A 14,903-nucleotide genomic window follows, 5' to 3' on the forward strand; every position below is an offset into this window, starting at 1 on the left:
TGTCATGTCTTAGATGCCTATTTATGAAGCAAAAATGGGCGAAGGCCAGCTGAGGCCAAAAGTGACCAGGGGCCCCTTGACCTAACCATTCCCTCTTTGCTTATAGGAAAAACCAGAAAGATTGTAGTCCAACAATACATATGAATCATTCAGCTTAAACAGGATTCAACAAGTAGCTAATCCCTTTCCCACAGTCAACACTTGAAATGCGAACTGATTAAAATAAACACCCATTATTTTTAAAGTGGGGAAATTTATTATGAATCACCTTGCTAGGCCAATGGTGAGATCCACGGAATGCTGTATAGTAGGGGTTCATTATTCTCAAGGAACTGGAGTTCATCAGCAGGACATGGTGGGACTTGTCCTCTGGTGGAAAGGAGGGTTAGGAAGCTTATAAAAGCACATATTCTTGCTATGAAGTGCTGATGACAGTCCTCATTTAGGTGATCCCAGACAAGGATATTTGTGTTTTACTTAAACTGATTCCCAGTGAACTGCTTTCAGTTTCACAGCAAGTAAAGAAATTAATTTCATCATCCACAGGCCGAAATACCTTTTCCCTCCTAAGCGCTCCCCAAGGAAAAAGACTTGGTCAGCTTCATAGGTCAGCTTCATAGCAATCTATTACATTGTTTTTTAAGTATTGACAATACAGAAAACACCAAACATATCTGAACATAATATTTATTACTGGGTAGCATAGGGATTATATCAGACTTTAACAACCTCTATGACTAACAGATAATCTTGTTTGTGAAAGACAAACAGGCCAGAAAAACACATACCCAGCACAAACAAATGGTTAAGACTTAAACCCTTAATTATGTTCCCTAGCAAAATGGTGGCTAATGAAAGCCATATGTGCTAGAATCATGGCAGCCTCCCAGATTCCTTCAGGCCCAGAGGGGGAGATCTCAGAACAGCCAAGCAGCAGCCAAACCTTTGTGATTGCCAGTCTTAACTCCCCATTTTATTCTCCAAGAAGTTTTTTCTTTATATCCAGAAAGACCTTACTGAGGAATATCCATTCTGTCTCATAAGGCACTATTCCTACTGATGGATCACTGAAAATGTTGGTCAGGTGCTCTTAGAATGGTTTTTGGGATTTTCAAGTTCTTGCTCAGGTTACCAAGCCGTAGGAGGCAGAGTTATCTAAGTCCCTAAGCTGGATCCATAATGCAGAAAATTTCCTCCCTTAAAGGACATGGGCACAAACATGTTAAAAACAAGGGCAGGGGGCGCTTTACATAAAGTTTAGTGGGATGACATAATGGTACAGAGGACATGGGCTTTGCAATTTTTCTAAATGGTCTGAACTTGGTCTCACGGCTGACATCATCTGGAATGTTTACAAGGTCTCAAAGGACTGCCCCAAGGATTAAGTGCTGGTCCTCTACTCAAACTGGACACAGTCTTAGCTGGGAGGTCCTTCATGAACGCCAAGCTGGAGACTGAGCTTCATCTTCCAGTGATCCTCATGCTCCTTTGGAACTAGCCTTGCTGTTCTGGGTTGTCTTTTGTGATTTGGCCTGGAGCGTCTAGGTACAAAACATAAGGACATTAGGCCCTGGGCACAGATGTGTAAGTTCTTTAGGAGTCCCTTGTTGGTTTTCTTAATCAAAATAAAGACATGCAAACCAGGCTTCTGGATGTTTTGTTTACCCATCTGTGTGTTCACTGCTGCTCTTTGGTCCTCAGGAGTCAACAGAGCCACTCACTACACAGTTCAATTCTCCCATGACCCTTCTGTTTGTGTCATGCTTTTTGCTCTTGCCCCAAACTTCTTTATCCAAATGGGAAAAAGAGATAAGTAATTTCTTATGTACAAGCATTTTTCCCAAGATTTAAATTGCTCTCCAGGTAGTACTTCCTGACATGAATCCTCTGTGAAATATACAACACATGGGAACTATTTCCATCTGGCACAAAAGAAACTAAGAATCTGCCTATTTTGTAATTAGCTTCTAGACTTAACATGTTTAGGTCTGATCCACGTTTGCATTGGTTAATTTTTTTTTTCACTTTTGGATAATTGCATTTTTTTAATGTAGTGGTTACAAGATGAGTAAAATTCAGCCTACAACTTCCTGTTTGGATGACAGGAAGAGCTGTGCAGTGTTTTACAAAAGTTATAATTCTAGATTCTCACTGCCCTTAAAAACAACTAGGGGGAAAGAGGTTTTCTTTTTTTAGATAATACTTACAGCTTCTTTAGCTGAAGTGACAGGTCCTTTAGGTAATGAAATAGATGTTGATGGTGTTACTGGTGGCAGTTGCATGTATTTTTCATCCTTAAACATCAGAACTGAGAGGTTAACAGGTTACTGATTTTAAAACAATGTGCATGAGATCTACAGTCATACTGCCATGACTACCAGGAACCTGTAACAAACAACTACTTCACATTCTGGCACAGGATTCAGAAGGCAAAACCTGGAACCTCATTACACAGAGGCAAATGTTGAACTTTCTCACAAACAGATCAAACAGTACAATAAACATTCCTTATTAAAGAACACCTTTGGAGTTCAGTTTCAATAAGGGAGTTAAAAATAGAGAAATTAACATTTTCATTTTTAAACCTAATTTATAAAAGAAAAAGTAATGGTGTAACCTTAGTTCCCTTCAGTTGAGGTGCTAAGTCCACCATGTTCTCTTTAAAGCCAGGAGAAGTAGGTGATTCCACAGGAATACCCAGCTTTGGAGCCTAAGGAGAGAAATATTTTACGTAAGCATAAGTTTTCTGTTCTTCCTGAAACTTCAGAAGCACTTCTACAGTAAGTAGTTGATGCTTTCTAACAATTTGCTTTCCACTAAACCCCTAACTTCCTCCAACAGACCCTTTATGAGTAGCATGAAGCATGCCCCTGAAATAGTATTACTTACCTTGTAGTGTTGAGCACACTGTATATGCAAAAGTTGCACTCTTAACTTGACCCTAGTGTTTAAAATCCTCGGTCATTAACAAGCTACTGGTTTGCCAATCCTGGTCATATTCTAGTCTCAAAAAAAAAACCAAAAGTTGCCATTTCTCAATTATTCATCTGTTTCTAATGACATTGATATAACTTAATAAAAACTGACATCTTTATCATTGTTGGTTTCTAATAATAAATGATAAAAGTTATTTAAGTCGTAGGTGATGCTTAACAGAAGCTCCTACAATGAAAAAAATGGAGGGAGAGGGTGGTATTTAGAATAGCTAGCTAACCTGTCTTTAAGAATTATATTAATTAGGTTTGAAAAATATATCACTGCTCTTTTGGAAATAAGTAATTTCTTTGTGTAGGGAAAGGGACTACATATATCCAAAATTATAGAATATTCTATTTGATATTTCTAAATTTTTACAGGACCTAGCATGCTACTTGTTCTCATTTTGTATATATGGAGAATAGGTTTTAATATGTGCATATTTTAAAAAGCAACCAATAAAATGACTAGGAGTTTGTCATTTTGTCCTTAATTCCTAGGTCTTTCTCAACCATCCCAGAAAACAACATCTGGGTAAAGAGTTTCTGCCCAGCTACAATGATTCCGAGAACCCAAATTTAGCTCTGAAACATTGTGCTATTCCCAGATTTCCTTGCTCCTGAGAGCAGTCTGAGAATGACAGATAATTGTGGTCTTGAAGACCAAAGAGAGTAAGAATCCAGTAGCCTGCCTTTTAGAACATGGCCTGTGCTCCCAAATTGCTCCTACCTAGTGTCCCTAGAATTTTTCCCAGACAAAGCCAAGGTCCAGATTAGTCTCTAGAACTATGCAAAGGGAAAGCAAGATGGTGTCTCCTGATGAGCATTTTACATGCCGGATTTCCTATAATATTCCTTGGCTTGTCCAAGAAATCAATAGATTAAGATTAAAAATGGCTGGTCCTCACTCCAGAGCATTTAGTCTATAACCTACTAAACCACATATGCAGCATGTTCTATAATGGTCCTTTCCTTTCTCACCCATGCAGGTTCTGAGTTAGACATAAAGCCACAAAGCAGAAAGGTGAGAGGCCCTTTCTGATGGACCCAGAGCAAGGTGCTCTAGAGATTGGGCCAATTCTGGCTTCTTCAGTAAAATACCAGACAAATGAAGCTGCTGAGTTAAAAGGCAACAAAAAATGATTTAAAAAATGAGTTGTAGAAAGGCAAAAAGTTTACGTTCTAGATTGGCCATTCACTGCTTAAAAATTAACGGGAATCTGGACAAATGAAACAGACATGATAGAACAGGAACCATTCAGTCTCAAAGGAGAAAGTGGTGAAAACAGTCTGAAGACTACAGTTAATGAGGAAAAATAAACTGAACTCCTATTAGTAAAACTCCTAAATCAAGCTGGGGTTAAAGGCAGTAACAGTCCTATAGCGAGAGGTAGTTTCAGTGATTTTAATATTTTTTTAGGAATTTAAAAAAGATTTTAAGGCCAATTGGGCCAAATTCTAAAAGATATACTAAAAGAAATGCCTACTCTGACTGTAATAGGAAATAGGACATTTGTGGAGAGGCCCTAGTTATGGAAATCCAGATTCTCCATGAACCCAGTTACTCACCTCCCCACTTAGTGGGATCTCAACTGGCTTTGGCTTCACATCTATCAGGTAGAAGGTTCATGACAGGAGCAAAAGAGAAGGGGGGACATTTTCCTTCAGGTGGAGGTCCTGCCACTGGAGAATGGGAGGGAAATAAAACATGACAGAATCACAAAATGTTAGATCTGGATGTGACCCATGATCACCTACTGCTTCCCTGGCTTTACAGCTTCCCCGGGCACATGCTGATAAATAACAGCAGAATGAGGATAAGCACGTTAGTGCCCCCCTCCCCCAACCCAGGCTTCTGCACCAGTGGTTATACTGCAACCCCCGTCACCTCAGTGAGATCCTCTCAGAGTCCGAAAAGAATGTTCAGTTAAACTCTCAAACCAATTGTGGATCAAAGAAGCTAAGTATCTTCTCTTAGACACAAAGTAGATGTTAAAAGAATAAGTCAGCCTCACTCATAACCAAAGGAAAATGAAAATGAGAAGTAACTTTTCAAGTAGTACCCAATTGACCAGTCTTTAAAAATATTTTTTAATCATATACGCACGAGATAAAATTCAAAAGGTCAAATGAAACCAATAAAAATAAGCCTGTCTCCTACCCCTCTTCTCTTGCTACCCAGTTTCCCTCCCTAGAAGCAACCACTGGTACCAATCCCTTATATAAACTTCCAGAGCTATCTTATGCACATACCAATATTTATATCTTTTTTATCTTTACACTAAGAGTGAGATATACACTTTTGTCCTTGCTTTTTTTCACTGAAATACTTCAAATTGGAGATTGATTCATAACAGTAGACATAGAGTTGCCTCCTTTTAAACATCCATAAAGGATCCCACTGTATGGAAATGCCAGGATTTATTTGATTATATCCCTATTAATGAATTTTAGGCAGTTTCTAATCTTTTGCTGTTACAAACAGTGCTGCAATGGATCATCTTGTAGATATGTCATTTTGTACATATGCCAGGACCTAGAAGTGAAATTGCTAGGTCAAAGTAAGTGCATTTAAAATTTTTGAAAGATATGGCCAGACTTCTGTGGAAATTTTTACCAGCAATGCATCAGTGCCTGTTTCCCCATACCCTCCCCAACACAGTATGCTATCAAAATCTGATATTTGCCAACATAATAGGTAAATGCGGTATCTCACAGTTTTCTCTTATTATGAATTTAAGATGTTTCATGTTTACTATTTTTATCTTCCTTTCTATGAAATGCCTGCTTATATCCTATCAGGATTTTATGAATAATGATACACAGTGCTGCATATCACCTGGATGGTCTTAGCATCCTCCCGCTCTTGTAGTGGGATTGTAAAATGATACACCTTTCAAGAAAGCACCTTGACAGTTGAACCCACTTAATACTCTCTGTTTACGAAATAAATTATTTTAGTACCTCTCTACAATATGTCCATCTGCCAATCAGAGCAAGTCCAACAGGTAAGAGGAAAAAGCTACCTGCCATGGTTTCAAAGTCACAGCAGTGGCTTCTGTCCCAAAATAATGTGTGTACACTTTATAGCACTAACTTCAGTTACAAGAATGAGAATTTTCATAGGAGTTACTTCTTTATTTTAAAGCATTAATTTTAGTTACAATATGTTATCTAAGGAAAATAGTAAACATCTGTTTCCAAAGCTAGCACTTTACACTGGTTTGGGACACTAATTGGGAAAGCAGTCCAGGTGAGTGGCAGGCAAGGCTACACCTCCAGACGGGTTCACACAGGTGATAGGCCTTGTAGTAAAGGTTTTGCCCAGGCCCTTGCAATACCTGGAGTAGGCAAAATTCTAAGGTGGCCCTGAGATTCCCAGTCCCTCATGTACCCACACCTTCTCCCAGTTATTCGATCAAACACAAATCAAATCTAGGTGCTGCTATGAAGGGATTTTGAAGATATAATTAAGGTCCCATGTCAGTTCAACTTAAGATAGGAAGAATAGGTAGGTCTCACCGAATCACATAAGACCTTTAAATCTGGAGCTAAAGATTTTAAAAGGGCAGGGCTGGGCGGGAGTAGAGTCTGAGATTTAAATTATGTGGGGGTGGTTGACATGTGAGAAGTTCTTTGCAGATGGAGGTGACCTAGGGGTAAAGAATGCTGGTGGCCTCCAGGACCGAGAGTAGCCCAGGGCTGACAGCCAGGGAGGAAACAGTCCCGCAGCTGCAAAGAACTGAATTCAGCCAAGGAACTGAATGAGCTTGGAAGTGGAGTCTTCCCCACAACCTCCACCTCTGACCTACATGATCATGAGCTAATAAATGGGTGTTGTTTTAAGTTACTAAATTTGTGATCATTTGTTATGCAGCAATAGAAAACTAATACAGTACTTTGTCTCAGTCAAAAAGATAGCTGCTTTGGTATCCCACTGCTCAATTAAATAAGGCAATTAGATAAAGTGGACCACTTGCAAAGCAGAAATCACAAAATGTGGTCTGCAGATTGTAGGGAAGAGAGCTAAGTGAAAAGGGGCCAGGAACACTGCTACTTGCCTCTCTGAGCTGTTGCCTCAGTTGTTCCTCAGTGAGACCCAGGGATCTCATCCCTCGGGCCCTACAGGCAGCTTGTAGTTCTGACACACTCAAAGCACTCACCCCTTCTTTGGCAATTACCTGAAAGAAATGAAAGGAATGGTATTGGATCATTTGGTTCCGGTTTTACCTAATCCCTAACTTTCAACTTCTGAGAAGAAACACAGGATGTGATGCTTTCACACTTTGTCCCCAGCACAAAGGCCAGATGCCTGTAAATCAGGGTGACTTAGAAAGGTATTGTAGTTGAGATGAAGAGAATCCTGCCAAGAGGTATTAATACTATCAGATATTTACATAACTTCTCCTACTGTCACCAAAGTAATTATTTTCCCTCTTGATTTGCATTTGCCAGTCCTGGACGTCTTTCCTCTTCCCCTTTCATGGCAGCTTTAGGATTCATTTTTAAAATATTTCCCTTGAAAAGCTTTCTACGTACCATCTGTGGCATGTCCCAGCGGTGTTCTTTCCCCACTATCCCCCAGGAATGGCCTTAACTCTCTGGTTCACAAAACTCCCTCAATAAATAACAGTTTCTGCTTGGTGTGACCCAAAACTATGATACTTCTGGGACTACTATTGTTTATTCCAAAGTTCTGAAAACGACAGCTGAAATCTAAACAGGGCCGATGGGATCTCCGTCTCAGTTCTGAGAATCCTATTCCCTCAGGCATAATGCTTTAAAGCCGCTGATACAGATTCAAGAAAGATTCTTTCCATTTTTTAACGGAGTCTAATTAGTAGTTATAGTTCAAATGGTGCCTTTCTTCCACAGATGTCCAGGTGCCGCGTTCCCTCCCTGCATTACATTTTGCCACCCTTCTTACCAGGCCAGCTCACCCAGCAGGATATTTACTTTGGCACAAGCTCTGCTGGAAGGGAGCAGAGGTGTGGGGGTTGAGCCCTGTCCCCAGCAGTAAAGACTCAGGCAGTAAAGACTCAGGAATCGACTGAGCTGCTGTTCCTTCCCAGTGGAACTGCTTTAGATTAGCCCCAGCTAAGACATCCTAGGTATTAACTGCTTGTGATGGCCACCTCAAGAAAATGGGTCAGAATATAATAACTCCTAAAATGAGTAATCAAGGTCCAGGTTGTCATGATAATGGTTGTTTAAACCACTCATTTTGCCAGAACCAGTCCATGAACAGACCTAACAGAAGATACTGCACTTTATCAAAAGCCTCCCTAAGATACGTCCTAACGCCTTGCTAATTCTCTACAGATGTAGTTAAGCTCTTACTTCATCATCTGCTTTTATAGACTTCAGTTTCATCAGGAGTTGAAAGCGGAGCAAATTATTGGTTCCAAAAGACTGCAGTTCTAGCAATTTGCAAAGGGCAACCAGCTGAGGTCGATCTAAGTGCTCCAGGGTTAGCTGATCCTCAACTAGTTTGGAAAAGCAAACTATCTCCTTTGTGTTGGGCTTGTGGCCTGTCTGGATCCAGGCAGTGTGACAAAATGGCCCAATTAAACAATTAAAATGTGTTTCCTACTTAAAGTAACCTTCCCAGTAGACTATTTGAAAAACATGTCAAAGCACTTACGGATTCTATCTTAGGTTGAGAAATGGGCCCTGTGGTACAAAAAGGAGTAATAAATCTGAAGTTGGCCTAAATCACTGAAAAATCAGTAGTTCAAAAGTTTGATTAATTCCACTGTTCTTTCCAAGAAGTTATCAATGTCTTCAGTATGTTGGCTGCTTTAAGACAGACAGTTCTGCAAACTACTATTAAAGTTTGCAATATTGTATCTATAAAATATAGCTTAGATTTGCAAATTCAGAGATTGTAAACAATTTGGAAGATCCAAGATGACATGTATTTTTCATAAAACTTTCAGCCCAGAAGTTGTTTGGTATTATTATATATCGAAGATTGACACCTGTTTGATATAGGAGGAGAACTATGTAGAGGCATCTCCCAGCTTGGTCCGGTTTCTCCTTGCCATTTTGTTACAGAAACAGGGGAGTCCAAAAATCCCCAGAGTTTGCTGCTGGGGGATGGGGAGAAGTAAGCAGCTTTTCAAATGCTTCCACATGCCTGAGGCTGGTGGCTACTGTCTTTCTTATGCAAATGGCTTTAATGCATCCAAAGCCTCAGGCAGATGGGAGGAGTCTTGAACCAGGGGACGGTATGGAAAGCACACAGAGCCTACGTAAGGTTCTGTGAATGGTCAGAACTGTTTGCAACGCCCACTGCGTCAGATGACGCAGTCAGGGATATATAAGCAGCTGCAGACATTTTAGCTGAGACTCTCTCAGACTCGCTCTGAGACTCTCTCTGGCTCTCGCTCTTGCTCTCACTCTGACACTCTCGCTCTCTGACTCGGGTTCTCACTCGCGCTCTGGCTCTGGTGCTCTGACTCTCTCTCTGGCGCGCCCGCACGCTCGCTCTCGCTCTCTCGCTCTCTCGTGTGCTCCCTCCACGTGGCTTGGTGAAGGGGCCTTCTCCATGTGGCTTGGAGAAGGGGTTTCCAGGCTGCTTTAAGAGGCTCTCGCCATGCAGTTTTGAGAAGGAGAGAAGATCCACGCGGTTTGCAGGAAGAAGGCAGTTTGCAAGGAGGCTGAGAATCCAGGTGGTTCTGCATTGAGAGCTGGAGGGCACCACAGCACAGAAAGGACCTCCCCAATCAGATTGAATGATTGGCAGCTGCTGGTAAAGCTGAACTGTGTTTGGAAAGTAGGGAAAGAGTTTCTCTGACTTTCCTAAAACTAGCCTGGTTTGGAAGGGGGGGAGGCAAGGATATGTGTTTGTGGGTATTTTAAAGAGCATAAGACTTAACAACAGAAATCCGCAAATAACTAAATCTATATAACTGTTAAATAAACAATTCTTTTTCTTTTCACCAAACTCTGGTATTGAGAGTTATAATTTTGGCGGCGGGCAATCGGGCCCCTAACTAAAGAGCCCGTGGGTTTGTTTTCAACTGGAGCAGCCCAGGGGTTCTGTAACAATTTCTGTAATTGTTTCTTGAAGAAATTTTGCTAGTTCCAACTTCGCAGCCATTTTCTTCTTCTGTTTTTCTTCCTTAATAATAGAAGAGGAAAAGCTCAACAATCCTTCATGATTATAGGTTGGTAGATAAAGATGCAAGAAAAATAACTGTTACCTTTTTCTTGTTCATCCCTATTTAGTGTTTTCATATTATTTTTAGATCTAAGTGAGTGTGTTCTGTGAGAACCACAACAAATAAAAAGTAGCCTCTACTTGCAACTTATCTCCTTAATTTTACCTTTTATTTATCGCTAATACAATGATCATAAATATTTGATAGATCCAAAATGTCTCCTCAATGGTATGTATGCTTTGTCATTATTTAGAATGAGATATTATTCCCTTTAAAAATTTTTATTTTTCAATTAGAATTATATTCAACACTATTTTGTATTAGTTTCAGATGTACAGCATAATAGTTAGATAATCATATACTTTACACAGTGATTCCCCCCCAATATTTCAAGTACCCATGTGGCAACATACATAGTTATTACAATATTATTGACTGTATTCCCTATGCTGCACTTTACATCCCCTTGGCTATTTTGTAACAACCAATTAGTACTTAATCTCTTCACCTTTTTCACCCAGGCCCCAACCCCTTTCCCCACTGTATCTATCTATGAGTGTTTCCATTTTGTTTGATCATTTCTTTTGTTCTTTAGATTTCACATATAAATGAAATCATATGGCATTTGTTTTTCTCTGACTGACTTATTTCACTTAGCATAATACCCTCTAGGTCAATCCATGCTCTCACAAATAGTAAGACTATATTCTTTTTTATGGCTGAGTATATTCCATTGTATATATATGTACCATAGCTTCTTTACCCACTTGTCTATTGATAGGCACTTGGGTCATCTGAGTTCTTTCTTTATAAATGAGATACTATTTCTTAACCTGGTGCAAACCATCTAAGGTGCTAATTGAGCCTGATCTGAGTGGCCTTGGATTTTGCTTGCACCATGAACCAAGAAAACTAGGAAATTAACTCTATGCTAAAGTAGCTTATAGTTTAAGTAATATAAAACAGACACATTTTATTACAATACAATGAGTTAACTGCTTTAACAGATATGAACAAAGCACTACACAGAATTAAGTGTATACTCCTAAGACACTGAGTTGACCATTATTTCTAAATCTTTGTTTATCATCAGAAATGCAGTGTGGTGACATTTTCAAAATAACCATGGTCAGGACTCAGAGGGATAGGGAGAAACAGGAAAATATATGTTATATATACATATATTTTTTAAGCTGCCCAAGAGATTCTAATGATCACCCAATCATAGCAATCACTGGTTTTTAGAAAGATCTTAAGACTCAGCCAAAAAACCTCACACAATGGCAATGCCATCACTAGAACCCATTTAGTCATCCATTTCATTCACCTATGTCCATATCCATATCCATCCATTCATTCATCTATCCAACCTACTTATTGAGCATCTACCATATGCTAGTTACTGAAGAAAAAAAAATGAGCAAAAACAGATATGAATTCCTGCCCTCTCAGAACTTCTAGTCTAATGGGAGAGACAAACATTAGTGACTAAAGATAATACAGAACTTCCACAAATGGATGTAAAAGTATAACTGAAAAGTATGGTGATCTGATGTAAACAGAAAGCTAGAACTCTCTTCTTCACTTGCTGCACCTCTTTTCATGAAAAAAAGCAAACAAGAAAGTATTTTCTAGGACTGTGCCCATGATGTGTATATATGTATGTTCAGGGATGAATGGTATTGAAGAAAGAGGGCTATTTAAATAAATCACTTCCTCTATCCCTCACCTTCCTACATTCACTAACACTTTCCTTAGAATCCCATGGTATTAATTTCAGATCTTGACTGCTTTTATTGTAAGTAAATTAAACCACTGCCAGGCAGTTATATATTGCAATTTGAGTCTATCCTTTACATGTATAGCAAACCTATCTTCAGTTTTTATTTCTAATGCCACGTTCATAATTTAAGCTTGGTCCTCTCTCTTACTATTACAAAAGCATTGCTGCTGATTTCCCTTCCTTGACTCTGCTGCCTTTGATCCTTCCTGCCAGCACAATTATTTCTCTAAAATACAACCTAATCATGTTACCCACCTCCTGCAGAAATTTACTTTCCGTGATTTACGTCTAAGGTAAAGTCTGAATTTCAAAGAGTGCTGGGTGCTTTCCAATCTGACCCAACATTTCACTTTTGTCTCATATGCTACCACTGATCCCCTTGTATTTCAAACATAAAGAGCCAATCAGTGTTCTCCGGTTCTGTCATACTCTTTTACACTGTTAGGCCATCTTAAGTGCTACTCTTTCTATCCAGAATGACTTTCAAACACTGTGGTAAAACTCTACCACTCTTCAAGTCTGGGTTCCACATTGACCTCTTCTGGGAAATATTTCCCAGAATGATTTAAAAGTTGCCCTCTTTGTCCTCTCATAATATTGTTTTCATATCTTCACACCACTGTCTAGTAAAGTGCACAGAATAAAGAGAATGAAGGAGCTGCTCCAGTTTTCTAGCTCTTCACCTTTACAGCAACCATCAAATGAGGACACCTTCTTCTCAGAGACTAACCATAAGTACTAAAGGGCTGTCTAAGTGAATACATCATGCCTGCTGTTCAACTGGTCATTGCAATAACAGTTGATTTAGGTTTGCTTTATTTTCCAACAACTTAAAACAAGTTAAAAGTTCAATGAAGAGGAGGTAGTTTTTTCAACAAACGGGGCTGGAAAAACTACATAACCACATGTAAAAATGAAAAATGACACTGATGTTACACCTTTCTTAAAAATATACTCGCTCTTTTTGTCTCTGGCCACCCCAGCAAGAGGAGCAGCCCCTGTGTCTGCCCACATGCAATGGATGGTATATGAACCACTCCAGCTTCCTGAGCAAGAGGAACAAGCCCACGCACAGCACCCAACCCAATAATCTAAAGGCCCACAACTCCTTCCGCTACAACACTACAACGGGCTAATTTACACTGGACCGTGGGCTGATGGCAAAGGTGTGGTGGTTGACCTGAGGCAGAGATCCAGCATGCAAAAGCTGGCCACTTATGGGCAGACCACTGTCAATAAGAATGCTGTGGCCACCTTGAGCAGCATCTGGCCTATAATCCACAAGAACAAGTACCAGCTGGATCTGCGCAGGGGCGCCTTTCTCAAAGCAGCGCCATCCTGCGTAGCCAGAAGCCCAACATGGAGAAGAGGAAGTGGCCCATCCCACCAAGAGCTCCTGGGCACTGTCCCCCACCCCCCTGCAAAAACAACAACAACAAAAAACTAATAAAGGTGTTAGCTGACTTTTCTCAAGAAAAAAATTATCTCAAAATGGCTCATAGACTCAAATGTAAAACTCCAAACTATAAAATAACCTAGGAGAAAATCTAGGTGACCTTGGATTTCGTAAGAGTTTTTAGATACAAAACCAAAGCACTATCCAAGAAAGAAAAAAAATCAAGTTGTACTTCATTAAAATTTAAAACATTTTGTCTGCAAAATATATGATTAAGAGAACTAAAAAACAAGCCTTTCAAACACTGTGATAAAATTCTACCACTCTTTAAGTCTGGGTTCCACATTGACCTCTTCTGTGAAACATTTCCCAAAATGATTTTGGGAGAAAATATTTGTAAAACACAGATCTAATAAAGAACTTGCATCCAAAAAATATACAAAGAACTCTTTAAATCTCAACAAGAAAATGAACAATGCCATTAATAAGTGGACAAAAGACTTGAACAGATACCTCCTCAAAGAAAATATATAGATGGCAAATAAGCATATGAAAAGATACTCTACATCAGATGTCATTAAATAATTGCAAATTAACATAGCGATCAGATTCAACTGCACACTTATTAGAATGGCTAATACTCAAAGCACTGACAACACCAAATGGCTGATGAAGATGTAGAGCAACAGAAACTCTCATTCATGGCTGGTGGCAATGCAAATGGCACAGCTACTTTGGAAGAGTTTATTGATTTCTTACAAAACTAAAGATAGCCTGACCATACAACCCAGGAATTGCCCTCCTAGGCATTCACCCAAATGAGTTGAAAGCTCATGTCCACACAAAAACCTGCAAATGGATATTTTTAGTAGCTTTATTCACAATTGCCAAAAATTGGAAGCTACCAAGATGTCCTTCCATACGTGAATGAATAAATTGTGGTACATCCATACAATGAAATATTATATAGTGATAGAAAGAAACAAGGCATGAAAAGATATGAAAGAACCACATTGCTAAGTAAAAGGAGCCAGTCTGAAAAAATTACACACTGTATGATTCCAACTATACAACATTCTAGAAAAGGCAAAACCACAGAGACAGTAAAAAGATCAGCAGCTGCCGCAGGCTGAAGAACAGAGGGAGGAGGAACAAACAGTTGAACCACAGGGGACTTTTAAGGCAGTAAGATACTGTAATGGTGGATACATGACTATATGCACTTGTTAAAACCCACAAAACTGTACAATACAAAGAGTGAATCTTAATGTAGAGTATAAGCTTTAATTAATAACAATATATAGATATTGGTTTTTCAACTCTAACAAGGTACACTAATGCAAGATGCTAATAATAGCTGAAAAGGAGAACGAGGTACCTGGGGATTCTCTGTACTTTCTGTTCATTTCTTCTGTAAACCTTAAAACTCAAGCCTGTTAATTATTTTTAAGTTAAAAATTCCTACATACCTTTTTGGATTCACTTTCAAAAGTTGATGGCAATATTTCTGGGAAGAGTTTCAGAAACACTGGTAATAAGAATTCCATGAAGGGTACAATTATGAACACCATAAATGGAACCAA

General features: G+C 39.3%; 1 protein-coding gene and 1 pseudogene across 1 annotated transcript; one reads left to right on the forward strand and one right to left on the reverse strand.

Moving 5' to 3' along the window:
• Positions 1–1,450: 1,450 nt before the first annotated feature.
• On the reverse strand, positions 1,451–14,891 carry LOC149996446 (LETM1 domain-containing protein LETM2, mitochondrial-like). Its single transcript, XM_090258180.1, is given in 9 exon segments — positions 1,451–1,541; positions 2,208–2,294; positions 2,618–2,710; positions 4,545–4,658; positions 7,037–7,156; positions 8,316–8,515; positions 8,956–9,024; positions 10,032–10,101; positions 14,790–14,891. Coding segments are annotated over 9 exon segments (918 nt in total). The 3' UTR covers positions 1,451–1,478.
• LOC149996447 (large ribosomal subunit protein eL28 pseudogene) lies at positions 12,931–13,463 on the forward strand (annotated as a pseudogene).
• Positions 14,892–14,903: the final 12 nt, after the last annotated feature.

Source organism: Furipterus horrens, unplaced genomic scaffold (genome assembly GCF_987537825.1).
Source record: "Furipterus horrens unplaced genomic scaffold, mFurHor1.1.pri manual_scaffold_12, whole genome shotgun sequence".
Classification (NCBI taxonomy): Eukaryota; Metazoa; Chordata; class Mammalia; order Chiroptera; family Furipteridae; genus Furipterus; species Furipterus horrens.